This window comes from Triticum urartu, chromosome 3A (assembly GCF_056163025.1).
Source record: "Triticum urartu cultivar PI428250 chromosome 3A, HENAU_Tu73, whole genome shotgun sequence".
NCBI lineage: Eukaryota > Viridiplantae > Streptophyta > Magnoliopsida > Poales > Poaceae > Triticum > Triticum urartu.
The window spans coordinates 362721115-362743367 of record NC_141875.1 but is presented as its reverse complement, the minus strand read 5'-3'; the positions used below and the strand labels follow the sequence as shown (position 1 = coordinate 362743367).

At 46.8% G+C, this 22253-nt stretch overlaps 1 protein-coding gene across 1 annotated transcript; it reads right to left on the bottom strand.

Annotated features, from left to right (window-relative positions):
* Positions 1-10560: 10560 nt before the first annotated feature.
* On the bottom strand, positions 10561-16483 carry LOC147979710 (uncharacterized). The gene is made up of 8 exons (XM_087515319.1): positions 15598-16483; positions 15313-15429; positions 13888-14070; positions 12891-13365; positions 12419-12755; positions 12217-12276; positions 10715-10769; positions 10561-10577 (listed from the first exon to the last, which is right to left on the bottom strand). Exons 1-8 carry the CDS (start codon positions 16481-16483, stop codon positions 10561-10563), a joined length of 2130 nt encoding a protein of 709 aa, XP_087371445.1.
* Positions 16484-22253: the final 5770 nt, after the last annotated feature.

Below are 22253 nucleotides of genomic sequence, written 5' to 3'. Positions count from 1 at the left end.
TACGCTTAGGATTGGGTCTTGTCCATCACATCATTCTACTAATGATGTGATCCCGTATCAATGTCATCCAATGTCCATGGTCAGGAAACCATGACTATCTATTGATCAACGAGCCAGTCAACTAGAGGCTTACTAGGCACATATTACGATCTATGTATTCACACATGTATTACAGTTTCCGGTTAATACAATTATAGCATGAACAATAGACAATTATCATGAACACGGAAATATAATAATAACCACTTTATTATTGCCTCTAGTGCATATTTCCAACAGTCTTCCACTTGCACTAGAGTCAATAATCTAGTTACATTGTGATGAATCGAACAACCATATAGTTCTGGTGTTGATCGTGTTTTGCTCGCAGAAGAGGTTTAGTCAACGGATTTGCGACATTCAGATCCATATGCGCTTTACAAATATCTATGTCTCCATCCTGAATATATTCACGAATGGAGTTGAAGCGACGCTTGATATGCCTGGTCTTGTTGTGAAACCTGGGCTCCTTGGCAAGGGCAATAGCTCCAGTGTTGTCACAGAAGAGAGTCATCGGGCCCGACGCATTGGGAATAACTCCTAGGTCGGTGATGAACTCCTTCATCCAGATTGCTTCCTGTGCTGCCTCCGAGGCTGCTATGTACTCCGCTTCACATGTAGATCCTGCCACGACGCTTTGCTTGCAACTGCACCAGCTGACTACCCCACCATTCAAAATGTACACGTAACTGGTTTGTGACTTGGAGTCATCCAGATCTGTGTCGAAGCTAGCATCGACGTAACCCTTTACGACGAGCTCTTCGTCACCTCCATAAACGAGAAACATATCCTTAGTCCTTTTCAGGTACTTTATGATATTCTTGACCGCTGTCCAGTATTCCATGTCGGGATTACTTTGGTACCTCCCTACCAAACTTATGGCAAGGTTCACATCAGGTCTGGTACACAGCATGGCATACATAATAGACCCTATGGCTAAGGCATAGGGGATGACACTCATCTTTTCTCTATCTTCTGCCGAGGTCGGGCATTGAGCCGTGCTCAATTTCACACCTTGCAATACAGGCAAGACCCCTTCTTGGACTGATCCATATTGAACTTCTTCAATACCTTGTCAAGGTATGTGCTTTGTGAAAGACCAATGAGGCATCTCGATCTATCTCTATAGATCTTGATGCCTAATATGTAAGCAGCTTCTCCAAGGTCCTTCATTGAAAAACACTTATTCAAGTAGGCCTTTATGCTTTACAAAAATTCTATATCATTTCCCATCAATAGTATGTCATCCACATATAATATGAGAAATGCTACAGAGCTCCCACCACTTTCTTGTAAACACAGGCTTCTCCATAAGTCTGCGTAAACCCAAACGCTTTGATCATCTCATCAAAGCGAATGTTCCAACTCCGAGATGCTTGCACCAGCCCATAGATTGAGCGTTGGAGCTTGCATACATTGTCAGCATTCTTAGGATCGACAAAACCTTCCGGTTGCATCATATATAGTTCTTCCTTAAGGAAACTATTAAGGAATGCCGTTTTGACGTCCATTTTCCATATCTCATAATCATAGAATGCGGCAATTTCTAACATGATTCGGGCGGACTTCAGCTTCGCTACGGGTGAGAAGGTCTCATCGTAGTCAACCCCTTGAACTTGTCAATAATCCTTAGCGACAAGCCGAGCCTTATTGATGGTCATGTTACCATCTGCGTCAGTCTTCTTCTTAAAGATCCATTTATTTTCTATGGCTTGCCGATCATCGGGTAAGTCTTTCAAAGTCCATACTTCATTTTCATACATGGATCCTATCTCGGATTTCATGGCTTCAAGCCATTCATTGGAATCCGGGCCCGCCATCACTTTTTCATAGTTCGAAGGTTCACCGTTATCTAACAACATGATTTCCAGGACAGGTTTGCCGTACCACTCTGGTGTGGAACGTGTCCTCATGGACCTACGAAGTTTAGTAGCAACTTGATCCAAAGTTTCATGATCATCATCATTAACTTCCTCTCTAGTCGGTGCAGGCACCACAGAAACATCTTCCTGAGCTGTGCTACTTTCCGGTTCAAGAGGTAGTACCTCATCAAGTTCTACTTTCCCCCCACTTACTTCTTTCGAGAGAAACTCTTTATCTAGAAAGGATCCATTCTTGGCAACAAAGATCTTTCCTTCGGATCTGAGGTAGAAGGTATACCAGATAGTTTCCTTAGGGTATCCTATGAAGACGCATTTTTCCGACTTGGGTTCTAGCTTTTCAGGTTGAAGTTTCTTGACATAAGCATCGCATCCCCAAACTTTCATAAACGACAGCTTAGGTTTCTTTCCAAACCATAATTCATACGGTGTCGTCTCAACGGATTTCAACGGAGCCCTATTTAAAGTGAATGCGACAGTCTCTAAAGCATAACCCCAAAATGATAGCGGTAGATCGGTAAGAGACATCATAGATCGCACCATATCCAATAGAGTGCGATTATGACATTCAGACACACCATTTCGCTGAGGTGTTCCAGGCGGCGTGAGTTGTGAAACAATTCCACATTTCCTTAAGTGTGTGCCAAACTCGTGACTCAAGTATTCTCCTCCATGATCTGATCGTAAGAACTTTATTTTCCTTTCATGTTGATTCTCTACCTTACTCTGAAATTCCTTGAACTTTTCAAAGGTCTCAGACTTGTGTTTCATTAAGTAGACATACCCATATCTAGTTAAGTCATCAGTGAGGGTGAGAACATAACGATGGCCACCGTGAGCCTCAACGCTCATTGGACCGCACACATCAGTATGTATGATTTCCAATAAGTTGGTTGCTCGCTCCATTGTTCCGGAGAACGGAGTCTTGGTCATTTTGCCCATGAGTCATGGTTCGCACGTGTCAAATGATTCATAATCAAGAGACTCCAAAAGTCCATCTACATGGAGTTTCTTCATGCGTTTGACACCAATGTGACCACGGTGGCAGTGCCACAAGTATGTAGGACTATCATTATCAGCCTTACATCTTTTGGCATTCACACTATGAATATGTGTAACATCATGTTCGAGATTAAACAAAAATAAACCATTGACCAGCGGGCATGACCATAAAACATATCTCTCATATAAATGGAACTACCATTATTCTCGGATTTAAATGAGTAGCCATCTCGCATTAAATGAGATCCAGATACAATGTTCATGCTCAAAGCTGGTACTAAATAACAATTATTGAGGTTTAAAACTAATCCCGTAGGTAGATGTAGAGGGAGTGTGCCGACGGCGATCACATCGACCTTGGAACCATTCCCGACACGCATCGTCACCTCGTCCTTCGCCGATCTCCGCTTATTCCGCAGCTCCTGTTTTGAGTTACAAACATGAGCAACCGCACCGATATCAAATACCCAGGAGCTACTACGGGCGCTGGTAAGGTACACATCAATAACATGTATATCACATATACCTTTGGCGTTGCTGGCCTTCTTATCCGCTAAGTACTTGGGGCAGTTTCGCTTCCAGTGACCATTTCCCTTACAATAAAAGCACTGAGTCTCGGGCTTGGGTCCATTCTTTGGCTTCTTCCCGGCAACTGATTTTCCAGGCGTAGCAACTCCCTTGCCGTCCTTCTTGAAGTTCTTCTTACCCTTGCCTTTCTTGAAACTAGTAGTTTTATTCACCATCAACACTTGATGTTCCCTTTTGATTTCCACCTCCACTGATTTCAGCATTGAATACAACTCAGGAATGGACTTCTCCATCCCTTGCATATTGTAGTTCATCACAAAGCTCTTGTAGCTAGGTGGAAGCGACTGGAGGATCCTGTTAATGACCGAGTCATCTGGAAGATTAACTCCCAGCTGAGACAAGCGGTTGTGCAACCCAGACATTTTGAGTATATGCTCGCTGACAGAACTATTTTCCTCCATCTTACAACTGTAGAACTTGTCGGAGACTTCATATCTCTCGACCCGGGCATGAGCTTGGAAAATCATTTTCAGCTCTTGGAACATCGCATATGCTCCGTGCTGCTCAAAACGCTTTTGGAGCCCTGGTTCGAAGCTGTAAAGCATGCCGCACTGAACCAGGGAGTAATCATCACTACGTGACTGCCAGGCGTTCATAATGTCTTGAGTTACTGGAAAATGGGTGCGTCACCTAGCGGTGCTTCAAGGACATATGCTTTCTTGGCAGCTATGAGGATGATCCTCAAGTTACGGACTCAATCAGTATAGTTGCTACCATCGTCTTTCAGCTTGGTTTTCTCTAGGAACGTGTTGAAGTTGAGGGCAACATTAGTGTGGTCCATTTGATCTACAAGACATACTGTAAAGACATTTTAGACTAAGTTCATGATAATTAAGTTCATCTAATCGAATTATTTAATGAACTCCCACTCAGATAGACATCCCTCTAGTCATCCAAGTGATACATGATCCGAATCGACTAGCCCGTGTCTGATCATCACGTGAGATGGACTAGTCATCAACGGTGAACATCTCCATGTTGATCGTATCTACTATACGACTCATGTTCGACCTTTCGGTCTCCCGTGTTCCGAGGCCATGTATGTACATGCTAGGCTCGTCAAGTCAACCTAAGTGTTTTGCATGTGTAAATCTGGCTTACACCGGCTATATGCGAACGTTAGAATCTATCACACCCGATCATCACGTGGTGCTTTGAAACAACGAACCTTCGTGACGGTGCACAGTTAGGCGGAACACTTTTCTTGAAATTTTAGTGAGGGGTCATCTTATTTATGCTACCGTTGTTCTAAGCAAATAAGATGTAAACATGACAAACATCACATGCAAATTATAAAGTGACATGATATGGCCAATATCATCTTGCACCTTTGATCTCCATCTTTGAGTCGCAGCATGAACACCATCGTCACTGGCATGACACCATGATCTCCATCATCGTGTATACATGAAGTTGTCTCGCCAACTATTACTTCTACTACTATTGCTAACGGTTAGCAATAAAGTAAAGTAATTACATGGCGTTTTCATTGACACGCAGGTCATACAATAAATTAAGACAACTCCTATGGCTCCTACCGGTTGTCATACTCATCGACATGCAAGTCGTGAATCCTATTACAAGAACATAATCAATCTCATACATCACATATATCATTCATGACATCCTTTTGGCCATATCACATCACATAGCATACCCTGCAAAAACAAGTTAGACGTCCTCTAATTGTTGTTGCATGTTTTACATGGCTGCTATGGGTTTCTAGCAAGAACGTTTCTTACCTACGCAAAACCACAATGATGATATGTCGATTGCTATTTACCCTTCATAAGGACCCTTTTCATCGAATCCGATCCGACTAGTGGGAAAGACAGACACCCGCCAGCCACCTTATGCATCAAGTGCATGTCAGTCGGTGGAACCAATCTCACGTAAGCGTACGTGTAAGGTCGGTCTAGGCCGCTTCATCCCACAATGTCGTCGAATCAAGATAATATTAGTAACGGTAAGCAAATTGAACAAATCATCGCCCACAACTACTTTGTGTTCTACTCGTGCATAGAATCTATGCATAAACTAGGCTCATGATGCCACTGTTGGGGAACGTAGCAATAATTCAAAATTTTCCTACGTGTCACCAAGATCAATCTAGGAGATGCTAGCAACGAGATAGAGGGAGTGCGTCTTCATACCCTTGAAGATCGCTAAGCGGAAGCGTTGCAAGAACGCGGTTGGTGGAGTCGTACACGCGGCGATTCAGATCACGGTCGATTCCGATCTAAGCGCCGAACAACGGCGCCTCCGCGTTCAACACACGTAAAGCCCGGGGACGTCTCCTCCTTCTTGATCCAGGAAGGGGAGAGGAGAAGTTGAGGGAGAACTCCGCCAGCACGACGGCGTGGTGGTGATGGAGCTCGTGGTTCTCCGGCAGAGCTTTGCCAAGCGCGACGGAGGAGGAGGTGTTGGAGAGGGGGAGGGCTGCACCAGGGGAAGGGCGCGGCTGCCCTCCCACCCACCCACTATATATAGGGGCAAGGGAGAGGGGGCCGGCCCCCCTAGATGCATCTAGATGGGGGGCGGCGGCCAAGGGGAGGCTTGCCCCCCACGCCAAGTGGGGGGCGCCCCCTCTAGGGTTTCCCCCAACCCTAGGTGCATGGGCCCTAGGGGGAGTTGGCGCCCAGCCCGCTTAGGGGCTGGTTCCCCTCTATATTCATCCCATAGGGCCCTCCGGGGCAGGTGGACCCCCGGAACCCCTTCGGTGGTCCCGGTACAGTACCGGTAACCCCCCGAACACTTTCGACGACCGAATAAGGACTTCCCATGTATAAATCTTCATCTCCAAACCATTCCGAAACTCCTCGTGACGTCCGGGATCTCATCCGGAACTTCGAACAACCTTCGGTAACCACATACTATTTCCCATAACAACTCTAGCGTCACCGAACCTTAAGTGTGTAGACCCTATGGGTTCGGGAAGCATGCAGACATGACCGAGACATCTCTCCAGCCAATAACCAACAGCGGGATCTGGATACCCATGTTGGCTCCCACATGTTCCACGATGATCTCATCGGATGAACCACGTTGTCGGGGATTCAATCAATCCCGTATACAATTCCCTTTGTCCATCGGTATGTTACTTGCCCGAGATTCGATTGTCGGTATCTCTATACCTCGTTCAATCTCGTTACCGGCAAGTCTCTTTACCCTTCTGTAATGCATGATCCCGTGGCTAACTCCTTAGTCACATTGAGCTCGTTATGATGATGCATTACCGAGTGGGCCCAGAGATACCTCTCCATCATGCGGAGTGACAAATCCCAGTCTCGATTCGTGCCAACCCAACAGATACTTTCGGAGATACATGTAGTCAGTGGCGGAGCTTCAAATAAAAAGTTGGGCGGGCTAGGCTGAAAAAGAGCACACAATTTTAAGGCATTAGTCACTACTCAACCCCTTCTGTTGTCATTAATTTTTCACCCTACGTTGACAAACAAGTTAGCAACAAGATACTCATCTTCTACCTTGTGATGCAAGCTTGTTTTAGTTATCTTCATACACTCAAATGCACTTAAGAAAAATATATTTAGCATTAGGTACGAACACCAGCTAATTCACCAAAGAAAAATGCATTAGTTATGCCCAGTTCAACCAATGGATAACAGAAACACATGCTCTAGACATAATTAGAAATTACCTAGCAGCATCAATGTCATGAGGCTCTAACTCGGTAGTTGTCAGCGGAGGCCGAAGGCCGCACAGGAGGGAGTATAGGGCCATGGCGAGGTTGCACGGAGGCGAGCGGATCTGTGGAGTAGGAAGAATGTCGGGGAGATGGTTGTGGCGTTGGACGATAGCTCGGGAGAGGTGGCACGTGTTAGCATTCTTGTGTGTGTGTCTAGCGGCGACGAGGCTCTGATATCCGAGTGGTGGTGGGGGTTGGTTGTGCCATGCAATATCTTCGCCTCTGCGAGACACAGGCAACAGCGGCTGCTTCTGCTGTGTGCGCTCGTGTGAGAAATCGTTTTGGTCTCCTTGTATAATACTGGGCTGAGTGAAGCATACATAGTAATAAAAAGTCATGGAAATCATGGGCGGGCCATGGCCCGGTTCTGCCCCAACTAAGCTCCGCCCCTACCTGTAGTGCACCTTTATAGCCACCCAGTTACGTTGTGACGTTTGGTACACCCAAAGCATTCCTACGGTATCCGGGAGTTGCACAATCTCATAGTCTAAGGAAATGATACTTGACATTAGAAAAGCTTTAGCAAACGAACTACACGATCTTGTGCTACGCTTAGGATTGGGTCTTGTCCATCACATCATTCTCCTAATGATGTGATCATGTTATCAATGACATCCAATGTCCATGGTCAGGAAACCATGAACATCTGTTGATCAACGAGACAATCAACTAGAGGCTTACTAGGGACATATTACGATCTATGTATTCACACATGTATTACGGTTTCCGGTTAATACAATTATAGCATGAACAATAGACAAATATCATGAACACGAAAATATAATAATAACCACTTTATTATTGCCTCTAGGGCATATTTCCAACAAGAAGTAGGTGAGGAAGAACCCAACAACGTGACGAAGACCATGCACGGACGGTGGCATTCCCGCGCCTACGGAGGAAACGCGGTGCATACCACATAGAAGTTGATGCGCCGGGACTGCGGAGTAGACCGTGTAGTGCGGAGGTATGGACTGAAGAGGCAACACAATGGCAACGCGCGGGTCGAGGCGATGTCGGGAAAGACCTTGGGGTGGCAGTGTGGACCATGCGTTCCGGCGCTCTGACCTGAAGGGACAACGCAGCGGCAGCGCGCGTGTTGGTCCAACCGCGGGGACGACCTTGGGGCGGAGGCATGGACCGTGTGTCATGGTGCTACGGTCCAATGGGGTGACGCAACGACAACGCATGGGGCAAGGCTACCTTGGGGAGAACCACGGGGTGACGCAGCGGCAGCTCGTTGCTTGATTGATGGGCGGGTACGTTGGACTAGGGATGATCTTCATGGGACCTACAGAGGCGCGCATGAGCGACTGACCATGTCGGTCGCACGACGCGGATCATGCGAATCGCTGGTAGGCGGGTGATCAATCCTATCGCTTGTGATGTGGGGGACGCTGCTCGGTGATGAGGTCGAAGTCACGGATGGCAAAGGCATCAACGATGGGGCCCAATGAGCAAGCGCACGATCTGATCGGTCCAGGCGACGACACCTAGGGAAGAATGGCAGGCGAACGCAAGCACACAACAAAGCGCCGAGCGGCGCGCAATGCACAACAGCCAACAGGCGTAGGATGCGAGGCAGCCACGGGTCACGATGTGCCTAACAGCAGGCTATCGCAAGCGGCTGTCGTACCCAGCGGTGTGAAGTCTTGACCATCGTGATGTAGCCGATCCGGTGTAGTGGCGACGTTGATGGAGAGTCCCGATCCAACCAAAGCGACAACGGTCAACGGAGAACGACGCGAGCGATGGATGCGAGAACGACGGCCGTCAAGCCGCCAGTCGCACAAGACCGTCTAGTCGGTGAAGGTTTGATAGTCATGCTTGTGTTGGAGTAGAGGCGTGCGAGGATCGACGAGCGGCGACAAACGAATCAAACCGATCTTAGGTCGGAAAACCAAAATCATTAATGAAAAGAATTGATGTTCTCTTTTTTAGAAAATCATTTACTACTAGATATTCTCCTCACTGTAAAAAAATCTACCGAAATGATAAGTGCCACACGTGTGGCACTAAGCAACATGGTCCAAACGCCTCTATTATCATCTATTTTGCCACATCAAACAGATGACATTAGCGAAATCTTTTTGATCTTTTGGACTTAAAAATGTGTTATCTCTTAAATAGAAAATTTGATTAAAAATTCATTAGCATCATTAAATCTGTCTCAAAGAGATCTTCAAAACTAGATCCATATTGATATGTTTCGACAAGTTTTTTTCGGAGTCAAAAGTTACCATGATGTGTTTCGTCTATATTTTTGTTCTAGATTTAAATCTATCATTGTATGTCAACTACTTTTCACGGCAAATTTTATTAATTGACCATGGCAATTTTTAGTAATTAACCACGGCAAGTTTAATTCATGGATAATGGCAATTTTTAGTAATTCATCAACGCAAATTTAGTTTATAGATAATGGCAATTTTAATATTTTGACCATGGCAAATCTAGTATTTAACCATTGAAATTATTTTTTGTATGAATCATGCAAATTTGAGTGCGGGTATCATGGGAAATTTAACTAATTCACCATAGCAATTTTAGTTTCTGGTTCATGGTAAATTTGAGTCATTGACTGCGCATTTTTAAATTAATTGATGATGAATTTTTTTTAATTATGAACCATGTCAATATTATTTCATGGATCATGATTTTTTTATATAATTGTTCATGACAAGTTTAGTTTTTTAATTCCCTTTTTATAACATATCAAAATTCTACTTTAAATGTAGAAGAAAAAGTAGTTGAAACATATCATAGCAACTTCAGTGTAAATATCATGACAATTTATGTGCAATAGACATGGCAACTTTCAACCGTCAAAAAATATCGTCGAAACATATTGATATGGGATCTAGTTTCGAAGTCTTTGTCGCAACGGATTTAATGATGAAAACGGATTTTCAATAGAATTTTTCTTTTAACGGATAAAACATTTTAAAATTTGCAAACCTAAAAGATTCTCGCTGACAACATCTGATTTTGTCTCTGTTAGTATGCATGTGTGAAAGAAGTAAAAAAGATTGACGTGTCAGAATGGGTGGCTGGAAAAGCGTTTGATCCGACCTTCTTCAGCCCACACGTGTGGGCGAAATTACTTCGCGCCACATGTGTGGCATTTTCTTTAAAAAAAAACTTTGACAACTCAAGAAAAAAACTTTGACATAGAGGCCACATATGCGAATCGGGCATCCATATAAGAATTGGAATTGGCTGGTTCACTTCCCGCAAAAAAAAAGGGTTTGTTCATGGTTTCACGGTGGTCTGATCTCGTTTGTGCGAGTCTGGCCAGCTGGGGTCCGATCGAGACGCGTAAATAGCCGCTGTACCTGTACGTGTCTACGTGGAATGCCTCCCTGTTTCCATTTGATGTAAATTAGCAGCAGAAATATTCCATATACGCATTATACCTGCTCCAGCTGTACCGTACTACGTATATACTACGAGTTGGTACGTGAGGAGACAAATATCTATACGTGTCTCACGTACGCACCGTAATCCAGCTGCCGATCGTACGCGGTACTCCCGATTGCCTCAACCACCACTACCTGTATGCGCATTTCTGTCGATGGAGAAATCAATCAAAAGAACGTCTCGTCTCATTCGCACAAGCACACGCACACTAGCGTGGTGCGTACGTTGTTGATCTCGACCATTGGACCCAGCAGTGGCCAGCGTATCCACTGTTGTTGTTCATCTAATGGCTGGTCGCACATATCCATCAGTCGTGCGCACCATTTATCTCGGTGGTATAGCTGGCTGCATTAATAATTTGCTTAATGACGGTCCGCAATAGCTGCAAGGAATAGTGCTTATTTCTCTGTTTGATATCCTAATTAAACCTATAAGCATTCATGAAATAAGTCTCCTGATGTTGCATAAAATGGCGAGGTACATTCGCACAGGAAACCTCTCCATTACAACGACCAACTCTTACATTAGTGTTTTATTTAGAAAATGAGGACTGATGCTTTAGAGCCTAATTTGGGCTCCTATACGCCGTTGGACGCGGCCGTGCACATTCATGGCCAGTGACGGGGCACATGTCTTTCGTTCATGTCCACAACCACAACCTCATATATTCACACCCAAATTCATACAAAAGCATGTACACGACGTAGGTCATCCATACAACTTATAAACACAGCAACCGCACATAGATAGGGCAATCCGACATAGACAAGTTCATACAACTCAATCCAAAAGGGCCGCCTGAGTTCATATTTAACTAAAATGCTAGATTAAAAAGTAAGTAGACATAGAGAGGCGGTCGGAGTTCTCTACTTCCTCGCCGAACGCTTCCCCTTGTGTCTCGGGAGCGGCGGTTGTCTTTCGTGTAGGTGTTGGCGGTGGGCGGTGTAGAAAATTGAGGCTAAAGCGTATGCTCTGAGCAGGGACGCGTGCGTGTTAATATAGGCGAGGTGCTGCAAGATTTACAGGTTGTTGGGCTGTGGATTGATCTCCAAGACACAATCTGGATAAGATGCAATCTCAACAGCCCAATCTATTTGTTACAACAACTACACACACGCCAACAACTACACGCACGCCATACACATATACGGTTTATAGCTATAGCGTATGTACAATGTTTAACACTCCCCCTCAATCACAACTTACCTAAGTTGAGATTGCGTCGAAATGCCTCCAGCTGCCTCAATGAAAGGGGTTTGGTAAACCCATCTACAACTTGATCACCAGTGTGAACAAAGCGAACATTCAATAACTTGTTGGCTACTCGTTCCCGAACAAAGTGATAATCTATCTCAATATGCTTCGTCCTAGCATGGAAAACAAGGTTGGCAGATAGATATGTAGCACCTAGATTGTCACACCATAGTGACGCTGCTTTGGGATGAGGAACACCCAACTCTGTCAACATGTTTTGGATCCATATTGCTTCAGCAGTGGCATTAGCTAGGGCCTTGTACTCAGCTTCTGTGCTAGACCTAGAAACAGTAGCCTGCTTACGGGCACTCCATGAAACCAGGTTACCTCCAAGAAAAACTGCAAAGCCTCCTGTAGACCTCCTGTCATCAGGACAGCCTGCCCAATCTGCATCAGAGAACGCACTAACAAGCATGGAGTCTGTCTTGCAAAGCTTAAGCACATGACTCTGTGTTCCTTGAAGATATCTGAGTATTCGTTTTACTGCAGTCCAATGAACAATAGTAGGAGCATGTAAAAACTGACAGACCTTGTTAACAGCATAGGAAATATCTGGCCGTGTCAAGGTTAGGTACTGAAGTGCTCCCACAATGCTCCTGTACTTGGTGGAATCTTCGGCTGTGAGAATTGCTCCATCATGAAGAGACAACTTCTCGGAGGTAGAGAGGGGTGTAGGCGAAGGTTTGCATCCACTCATGCTCATCCGCTGAAGTATCTCTTGCACATATTTTTCTTGTGAGAGAAGAATTCCACGTGCAATATTTTTCACCTCAATACCAAGAAAGAAATGTAGGGCACCCAAGTCCTTAAGTGCAAAATCCATACTCAGATCCTTGAGAAGAGCTGCAACTGCTTTTGATGAAGAGCTTGTAACGATAATGTCGTCAACATATATCAGCATAAAAATAGTGACTACATGCTTATGATAGAAAAACAATGAGGTATCTCCTTTAGAAGCAAGAAAGCCAAGAGACCGAAGTTTGGAGTATAAACGATAATACCAGGCTCTTGGTGCTTGTTTCAGACCATACAGGGCCTTGTCAAGCTTGCAGATGTGTCGTGGTGAGACTGAGCTCTCATACCCAGGGGGTTGCCTCATGGAAACTTCCTCTTCCAGAACACCATGCAAAAACGCGTTCTTCACATCTAGTTGACGCATGCACCAATTTCGAGAGATTGCAATGGAAAGAACTAAACGGATGGTAGCAGCTTTTACCACAGGGCTAAAGGTGTCTTCATAGTCCACACCATACCTTTGCTTGAAGCCTTTGGCAACTAAACGAGCCTTGTACCTGTCAATAGTGCCATCAGACTTCCTCTTGATCTTGTACACCCACTTGCAGTCAATCACATTTCTCCCTTTGACAGGTGGAACAAGACGCCATGTGTGATTATCCATAAGAGCAGAATACTCCTCGTCCATTGCCTTCTTCCACTTTGGGTCACCAAGAGCATCCTGTAAAGTTCTTGGTTCTCCTGCAGCACAAAAAGACCCCCACCGAACACAGCCATCTTTATAAACTTTGGGTTTTGCAATGCCACTTTGGGACCTGGTATGTGTACGCGGAGGAGGAGGTGGTGCTGGCTGGTCAGCCCAAATTTGTAGCCTGTTTGTTGGTGCAGAAGCAGCAGAGTCGGAGGTAGCTGCACCGGCCGCAGAGGATCCAGAGTCTGACGCACGGGATCCCACACCGGATCCGAGGTGGAACTCCTGTGGAGATCCGGTCGCAGGGTCTGATAGCGACTCGTCACGTGGCTGCGGCTGTGAGAGGCCCGCTTCGCCCAGGCCAGCACGCCCAGCACCGGGACCGACACGTGGGCTGTGCTCGTCCGCAGAGGAGGGGGCCCCGGCCCGCACCGAGACGGGGGTGGCCCGACCAGGGGACAGGGAGGCAGCAGGCCCACCTGGCCGACCGCCTGTCTCGCCTGCTAGCTGCGATCCCGAGGGGGGTTCGCCTGACGCTGCGGCAGCGCCGGATCCCGAGAGGATTCACCCGCCAGAATCAGCATCGGAGCGGGTGCCTGGATCTTTTGTGGAGTTTTCTGATTGCTGCATAAAATCACGAGTATTTTCACCAATTTCTTCATGGTTGACCGGTCCTGTTTCCTGCACACTATCAGCAGACCCCTCATCAAGAGTATTAGCTATTGACACATGACCAACAGCATCATCAACTCCTCCTGGAATAAAGGTGGATGATGGTAGGAGGTGTGAGGGTAACAAGACAAGCTCTTTGCGAAGTTGTGCACCGGCATCAGGATGAAGGCTAGCAAAGGGGAAAACTTGTTCATCAAAGACGACATCGCGAGAAATATAAACCCGGCCGGAAGAGATGTCTAGACACTTATATCCCTTGTGAAGAGTACTATAACCCAAGAAAGCACACTGCTTGGAACGGAACTCAAGTTTGTGTTTGTTAAAAGGGCGCAGATTTGGCCACACGGCACAGCCAAAGATGCGAAGGAAACTATAATTGGGTTTATTACCAAAGAGGCGTTCTAGTGGTGTTTGGTTTTTGATGACTCGACTAGGGACACGATTAATGAGATACACGGCCGTGAGAAAGGCTTCATCCCAAAACTTTAAGGGCATGAACGCATGTGCCAAAAGGGAGAGGCCAACTTCCACTATGTGACGATGTTTTCGCTTAGCAGATCCGTTCTGTTGGTGTGCATGAGGACAAGAGACGTGGTGAGTAATGCCAATGCGCTCAAAGAAAGAATTCAGACTTTGATACTCACCACCCCAATCTGTTTGCATGGCAATAATTTTGCGATTAAACAATCGTTCAACATGGGCTTGAAAAAGGTGAAACTTCTAAAATACATCAGATTTATTTTTGAGCAAATATATCCAACTAAATTTGCTGAAATCATCGATAAAACTGACATAGTATTTTTGCCTGCCTACAGAGATGGGTCCAGGACCCCAAACATCTGAGAAAATTAGATCTAAAGGAGCTTTGGTGTCACTAACTGAGCGAGGATAAGGTAGCTGATGGCTTTTGGCCATCTAACATGCATCACATACGAGGAGATGATCCTGTTTATTGGACACGGGAAGATTAAAGTCGCGAACAATTTTCTGGACAACTGGAAGGGAAGGATGCCCTAGACGCTTGTGCCACCGGGATGTAGATGGTTTGATCGCCCCAAGTGCTTGCCGTTGAGGAGCACTGTGCCGCCCGGTGACTGGAAACAGGCGCCATCTACTCTTGCTTTGAAGTATGGTCCTCCGAGTATCCTGATCCTTGACAGAAAAGGTTTCGGGATGAAGTTCAATAAACGCATTATTGTCTTTCATGAGTTGATAAGCAGAAAGAAGGCTTTGCTCAGAATTAGGAACATGAAGGATATTATTTAGTTTCAATGATCCGGAGGGAGTAGATAAAACCGAGTGGCCAATGTGTGCAATATCCATACCTTGTCCACTAGCAGTGTGGATCTGTTCATTGCCAGTGTAGCGATCCCAAACAGCCAGTTTTTCCAGTTTGCCGGTGAGGTGGCCAGTCGCACCAGTGTCGAGATACCAATTGGTATCTACACCGTATGAATGAGCCGCATTAGCAGCGCAGTGTTGGCCACCATTGCCACCGCCGCCGCCGTTGCCTCTGCCGCCACCACCGTTTTCGCCACCGCCGCCTCCTGCAGGGTTACGGACATTGTTATTTTAGTTCTTGTCGTAGCGCTTTCGGCAGCGCCACGCACCGTGCCCTTCTTCTTTGCAGATCTGGCATCGCTCGCGATCACCATGGTCACCGCGGTCCCCACCGCCGCGACCGCCGCCAGAGTTGTTGTTGTAGCCGCCGTTGTTGTTGTAGCCGCCCTGTCCGCCGCCACCACGACCGCCGCCACGGCCACCACCACGAGCCGCAAGGTTGGCGGAATGGTGGGGGGAGAAGGCCGCCTGTTGGGCGGTGATGCGGGCCTCAGCCGCCAAGAGCAGCGAGAAGAGCTCCGTGAGCCCAACCTGTTGGTCCGTGGCAGTGCGTGTGGAGATGGCAGAAATGAAACCGTTGTAGTCCGGTTCGTGCACCAGACCTTGGAGGATTTGGTCGACGAGGTCGTCCTCTCCAAGGGGCTTCCCAGCAGCGGCGAGTTCATCGATGATGCCCTTCATCTTGGTGAAGTATGCTGCAGCCGAGAGGTCTCCCTTGCGCGTGTTACCCAGGGCGGAGCGGAGCTGGATGGTACGCGCCCTGGATTGCGATGAAAAACTTTGGAACAGAGCTTGCCAGATGCTAACAGCAGTAGTGTGGTTGGAGACTTGCATGAGAACGTCGCGAGAAAGAGAAGCAATCAGGAACATGAGCACCTGTTGATCCTGCGTGACCCAGATGGTGTACTCCGGGTTTGGCGTGGTGACGATCTCCTTCTTCCCGTCCCCGAGATCCTTCTCAGAGACGAGGGTGGCGGCCGGCTCCTTGATCGAGCCGTTGATGTAGCCCATCATCCCTGCCGCTTTGATATGCGGCAGGACTTGCGCCTTCCAGACCAGGAAGTTCTCCCTGGTGAGCTTCTCGGTGATGGTGTGGCCAAGCGATGCGAGGGAAGGGGAGGCCCTGGCGACAGAGGAGGAGGAGGAGGATGACATACTAGATGCGTTGGAAGAGAGAGGCTCTGATACCATGTAGAAAATTGAGGCTAAAGCATATGCTCTGAGCAGGGACGCGTGCGTGTTAATATAGACGAGGTGCCGCAAGATTTACAGGTTGTTGGGCTGTGGATTGATCTCCATGACACAATCTGGATAAGATGCAATCTCAACAGCCCAATCTATTTGTTACAACAACTACACACACGACAACAACTACACGCACGCCATACACATATACGGTTTATAGCTATACTGTATGTACAATGTTTAACAAGCGGCGCGTCATCGTTCGTCGTGTTGTTGTCCAAGGGGGAGAGGAGGAGACGATGATCCCTGCCATGCGACGTGCGGCGCGGTTCTGCTTTGTCGCGAGTCATGCGGCTCTCTCCGCCACTGCCGCCCTCGGCCTCTTCAACCTCTCGGGCTCCTTGGGCTCGATGCGGAGCGTCGCCGCATTACAACTCCGACGGCGGGCATCCGTCTCCTGAGGTGTACGAGCAGTTAATTGCATCGCGGAGCCCCTCCTCGTCATCGTAGGTGGGTGGCACCGCGGCAGCGGCTCCGACATAGATCTACAGAAAGCCTTACTCGTGTGTATAAGGATGTACGAAAGTTTGGGCTTCCTGTCTAAGGGATAACCGAAAATTGACATCTGAACATGGGCACTTTGTGCCCGTTATTTTGAAGTTAAAAAAACAGATTTTGATGGCTTGAAAAGTGTGTGGTCTTTGAAATAAGAAACAAGGTGATTAAGGAGCAATGATATTTCAAATTATTTGTATGATGAGTTGGGAATCAAAGTTTATGCCATTGCGAACAAGTTATCTTGTTTTTTACTATTTAAAAAATTAACTAGATAATTGTTCATGTGTTGCAAAAGGACATAAATATTCTAATACATTAGCCCGTGATTACCTGCATATATTGTTGTGTTTCTGTAAATAAATGTTTATAAAATAATTCCCATCATTTACCTAGCTTAAAAAAGCACAATATCATCTGCTAAGTCAATAAAACATGGGACAGTTTAGACAGTTTTTAATGAAAGCCTGGGAAAAACCAAAGATTGAAGGGGGGAAATCAAACCAAGAGAGAGGGAGAGGAAGATGTACATAAGGTTGGACAAAGCACTCTGCTTAGCAGGAAAAGGGACACTATTCTTTTTTAAAAGTACTATGATAATGCACGTGCATTGTAACGGGATATAAATATTCTAGTATGTTAGCTTGTGATTATCATCCTATATTAATGTGATTATCTAAATAAATGTTTATTAAATCTTTCTCGTGATTTACCTTATATTTGGGCGATAAGTTTGGTAAATAAATTAAAGTGGAATTGTTCAGAAGGTAAGTAAATTAAGGTGATTGATTATCATATGGGAAAGATTGGACGAAAGGATGGTGGGAAGAAAAGTGAAACATGGAATTTAACATTCTTTTTAAGTAGTATAGGGAAAGTACTGACATAAGGGATCTCCAAAGCGGACCCCGAATTGCCCGCAAATGTCCGAACCACGCTGCCCGAACGCAATTTTACATTCAATGCCTCTTGCATCGGTCTACGGACTAGTTGACGCATTCATTTTCCCGTAAACCGAAAGCAAACTGGTGGGGCATTGCTAGAGTCTAGACCACCTCCATGTAGGGCTCGAGCACACCCGACCCACCCCAAAACCACACCCGAACCCCGCGCCTCCATCCATTTCCCTTTCTCTGCATCCACTTCCTTCCTCTCTGGCGCCGCCATTATACGACCATGGCCTCCCACTAAACCCTTGGCATACCTCCGCGACCTCCACTGCTCCAGTCGGTAACAACCACTTTGCTTACGCCACTAGTCCACACCTCTTGTTCATCCGCCGCGCAGGTACCACCTGCCCGTGCAGGGGTCACCTTGTCCAACAAAATTTTGCGTCCCTTATTTGAAGCAATGGATTCGTACATGGAGTATATGTGTAACACCCTGGGTGTAACTTTCCTTATTTGTAACTCCGACTCTTGTCATTTTCGGCTTTAAGTTATGAGATTCCCTCCGTTGTTGGATTTTTGTCTTTTGTTTTGGTTTTGTTCATGTCATGCATTTCATATCATGTCATCATGTGCATCGCATTTGCATTTGTGTTCGTCTCATGCATCCGAGCATTTTCCCCGTTGTCCGTTTCGCAATCGGACACTCCCACATGCACCCGGTGCACCCCTCTTGTCTTTTTTCGTGAGCGGGAGTTAAACATTCTCAGAAAGGGCCGAGATTTGTCAAGTGGCCTTAGTACACCACCGGTAGACTGCCTGTCAAATTTCGTTCCATTTGGAGGCCGTTTGATGCTCCAACGGTTAACCGGGTAACCGCAAAAGCTTCTTGTGTGTTGCAGCCCAACACCCCTCCAAAACAGCACAATAACCCATCTAAACCATCTCCATGTTCTCCGCCATCGGATCACGATCGTGTGGGCGAAAACCGCACCTCATTTGGACACTCCTACCTCCTTCTACCTATAAATATGTCTCCCATGTCCAAATCTGTGGTCCAAACCCTAGCTCCACCCTCCACCGCACCGCCGGACATGTCCGCTCTGGCCGGACGTGTCCGCCTCCGCCCCCGGCGAACCACGGGGTGCCACGTGTCCCGCGCTCCGCCAACCTCCGTCTCCGGCCTGCAGGCCCGGATCAGGCCCTCCGAGCCCGCGCCGCTCCCGCGCGCCCCGCCGCCCGAGCCCGCCGCTTCACCGCGCTGCCCTCGCCGCCGGCCGCTGCCACCCCTCGCCGCCCAGCTCCGCCGCCTCGCTCGCTGCGCCGCCCCTGCACTGCCTCCACCGACCGCCGCCGCCCCGCGCCACCGTGGAAATATTTTGTTCTAGACTCACGAGGTCGATTTCTTCTAAGTCCTTTTCTGTAGTATTTTTATGCCATCTTCATCATATCGTATCTCAGGACCGTGGCTCCAAATCATGCATGTGATATGTCAAAATGTTCGTCTCGTTGAGCTCTTCAGGATAGAAACATTTCCATGCATGTTACTGTCTGTTATGATGCCTTTTTCATGATGTTCGAATGTCACATCATTCTTGTTTGAACCTGATATCTTTGTTTGCCAAGTTGGTTTGCCAAGTTGATGTCTTGATCATTCTTTCCCTTCCGGAGCACGCATATGCATTGCATATCATATCTTGCATATCATGCAATGTATTGCATCATGTTGCTTGTGCATTGCACCGTGTTTGATTGTTGTTCCATTGGTTGTGTTCTTGCTTTGGGTAGAGCCGGGAGACGAGTACGTGAACGAGGAACCTATTGAGTACGCTGACGAGGATCAAGCTTTCGACAACTCTGAGAACTTTGCAGGCAAGATGACCATACCCTCGAAATCACTTCTATCTTTGCTTGCTAGTTGTTCGCTCTATCGTTATGTCGCGCTACCTACAACTTGTTATATAATGCCTCCCATATTGCCATGTCAAGCCTCTAACCCACCTTCCTAGAAAACCGTTGTTTGGCTATGTTACTGCTTTTGCTCCGCCCCTCTTATAGAGTTGCTAGTTGCAGGTGAAGTTGAAGTCTGTTCCATGTTGGAACATGGATATGTTGGGATATCACAATATCTCTTATTTAATTTAACGCATCTATATAGTTGGTAAAGGGTGGAAGGCTCGGCCTTTTGCCTGGTGTTTTGTTCCACTCTTGTCGCCCTAGTTTCCGTCATATCGGTGTTATGTTCCTTGATGTTGCGTTCCTTACGCGGTTGGGTGTTACGGGAACCCCTTGACAGTTCGCTTTGAATAAAACTCCTCTAGCAAAGCCCAACCTTGGTTTTAACATTTGCCACCTAAGCCCTTTCCCTTGGGTTTTCACGAGCCCAGGGGTCATCTTTATTTTAACCCCCCCCCTCGGGGCCAGTGCTCCTCTGAATGTTGGTCCAAACTAGAGCCCCTTGCAGCGCCACCTCGGGGAAACTTGAGGGCTGGTTTTAGTTGTACGGATTGCTCATCTGTTGTGCCCTGAGAATGTGATATGTGCAGCTCCTATCGGGATTTGTCGGCATAGTCGGGCAGCTTTGCTGGTCGTGTTTTACCATTGTCGAAATGTCTTGTAACCGGAATTCCGAGACTGATCGGGTCTTTCTGGGAGAAGGAATATCCTTTGTTGAACATGAGAGCTTGTGATGGGCTAAGTTGGGACACCCCTGCAGGGCATAAACTTTTGAGAGCCGTGCCCGCGGTTATGTGGCAGATGGGAATTTGTTAATATCCGGTTGTAGAGATCTTGACACTTGACTTAATTAAAATGCATCAACAACGTGTGTAGCAGTGATGGTCTCTTTCCGGCGGAGTCCGGGAATTGAACACGGTCTTGTGTTATGCTTGAACGTAAGTAGCTTCGGGATCACTTCTTGATCACTTCTAGCTTCTCGACCGTGCATTGCTTCTCTTCTCGCTCTTATTTGCGTATGTTAGCCACCATATATGCTTAGTGCTTGCTGCAGCTCCACCTCACTATCTTCTCCTACCCATAAGCTTAAATAGTCTTGATCTCGCGGGTGTGAGATTGCTGAGTCCTCGTGACTCACGGATACTTACAAATAGTTGCAGGTGCCGAGGATACCAGTTCAGGTGATGCTACCAAACTCAAGTGGGAGTTCGACGAGGATTCGGGCCGTTACTATGTTTCTTTTCCTGATGATCAGTAGTGGAGCCCAGTTGGGACGATCGGGGATCTATCATTTGGGGTTTATCTCCCTTTTATTCGGATTTGATCGTAGTCGGTCTTTGAGTGTATTTGGATGATGTATGAATCATTTATGTATTGTGTGAAGTGGCGATTGTAAGCCAACTCATTATCCCTTCCTTATTCAGTACATGGGATTGTGTGAAGATTACCCCTCTTGCGACAAAACTACCATGCGGCCATGCCTCTAAGTCGTGCCCCGACACGTGGGAGATATAGCCGCATTGTGGGTGTTACAATATGTATGAGCACTACGTTGAATCATCTAACGAGGAGGATTATGCAGGTGAAATGGTGATGATGCAAGCAGTCTTTGCAGGCGCGGAGCGTGCGGAAGAGCATGTTGTTAGTTTCAAGGTATTGATCAAGGGTCATCGAGTACTAAATTGGAACAGGGAACGGGGGCACTTGGCACTGATGGATGACTACTTTGTCCCTAGATTATTTATTCATGGAAAATTTTCGCCGGCGCTTTCGAATGCGAAAAAATATTTTCGATCGCCTCTACAATGGCGTGCGGTCCTACAATTACTAGTTCATCTTGAAGAAGGATGTCGTAGGAAGAATTAGACTCTCTGGTTATCATAAGTGCACGAGTCGTAGATACGTGGGACAAGTAGCTCCGGATGTCTAAGAGCACTTGCGGAGATGCCATGGTCAGATTTTCTACTAGGGTGGTTGAGGTGTTTGGACATCAATACTTGAGAGAACCAATTGTGTCAGACACTGAAAGACTCATGGCACTGTTGAAACATTAGGGTGGGCCTAGGGCCCATCTAATAATTTTAGAAAATCTCTAAGGGCCCATGTGGGTTATATGGCAATGGGTGTGGTGGGAATTTTAGTCACATACCGCTAGTTGGAGAGGAGTTGGACCTCCTTATAAGGAATTCTCTTCCACATGCTATTGGAGCTTGAGAAGAGAAGTGGTTCCCTCGCGCTCCTCCGCCGCCGGCGGCGCGCTTTGCCTCGCGCGCGCTCCTCCTCCGCCGCAACCCACCGGAAAAAATAAGCATATAAGTGTGAGACTGACTCGGCTAATTCCC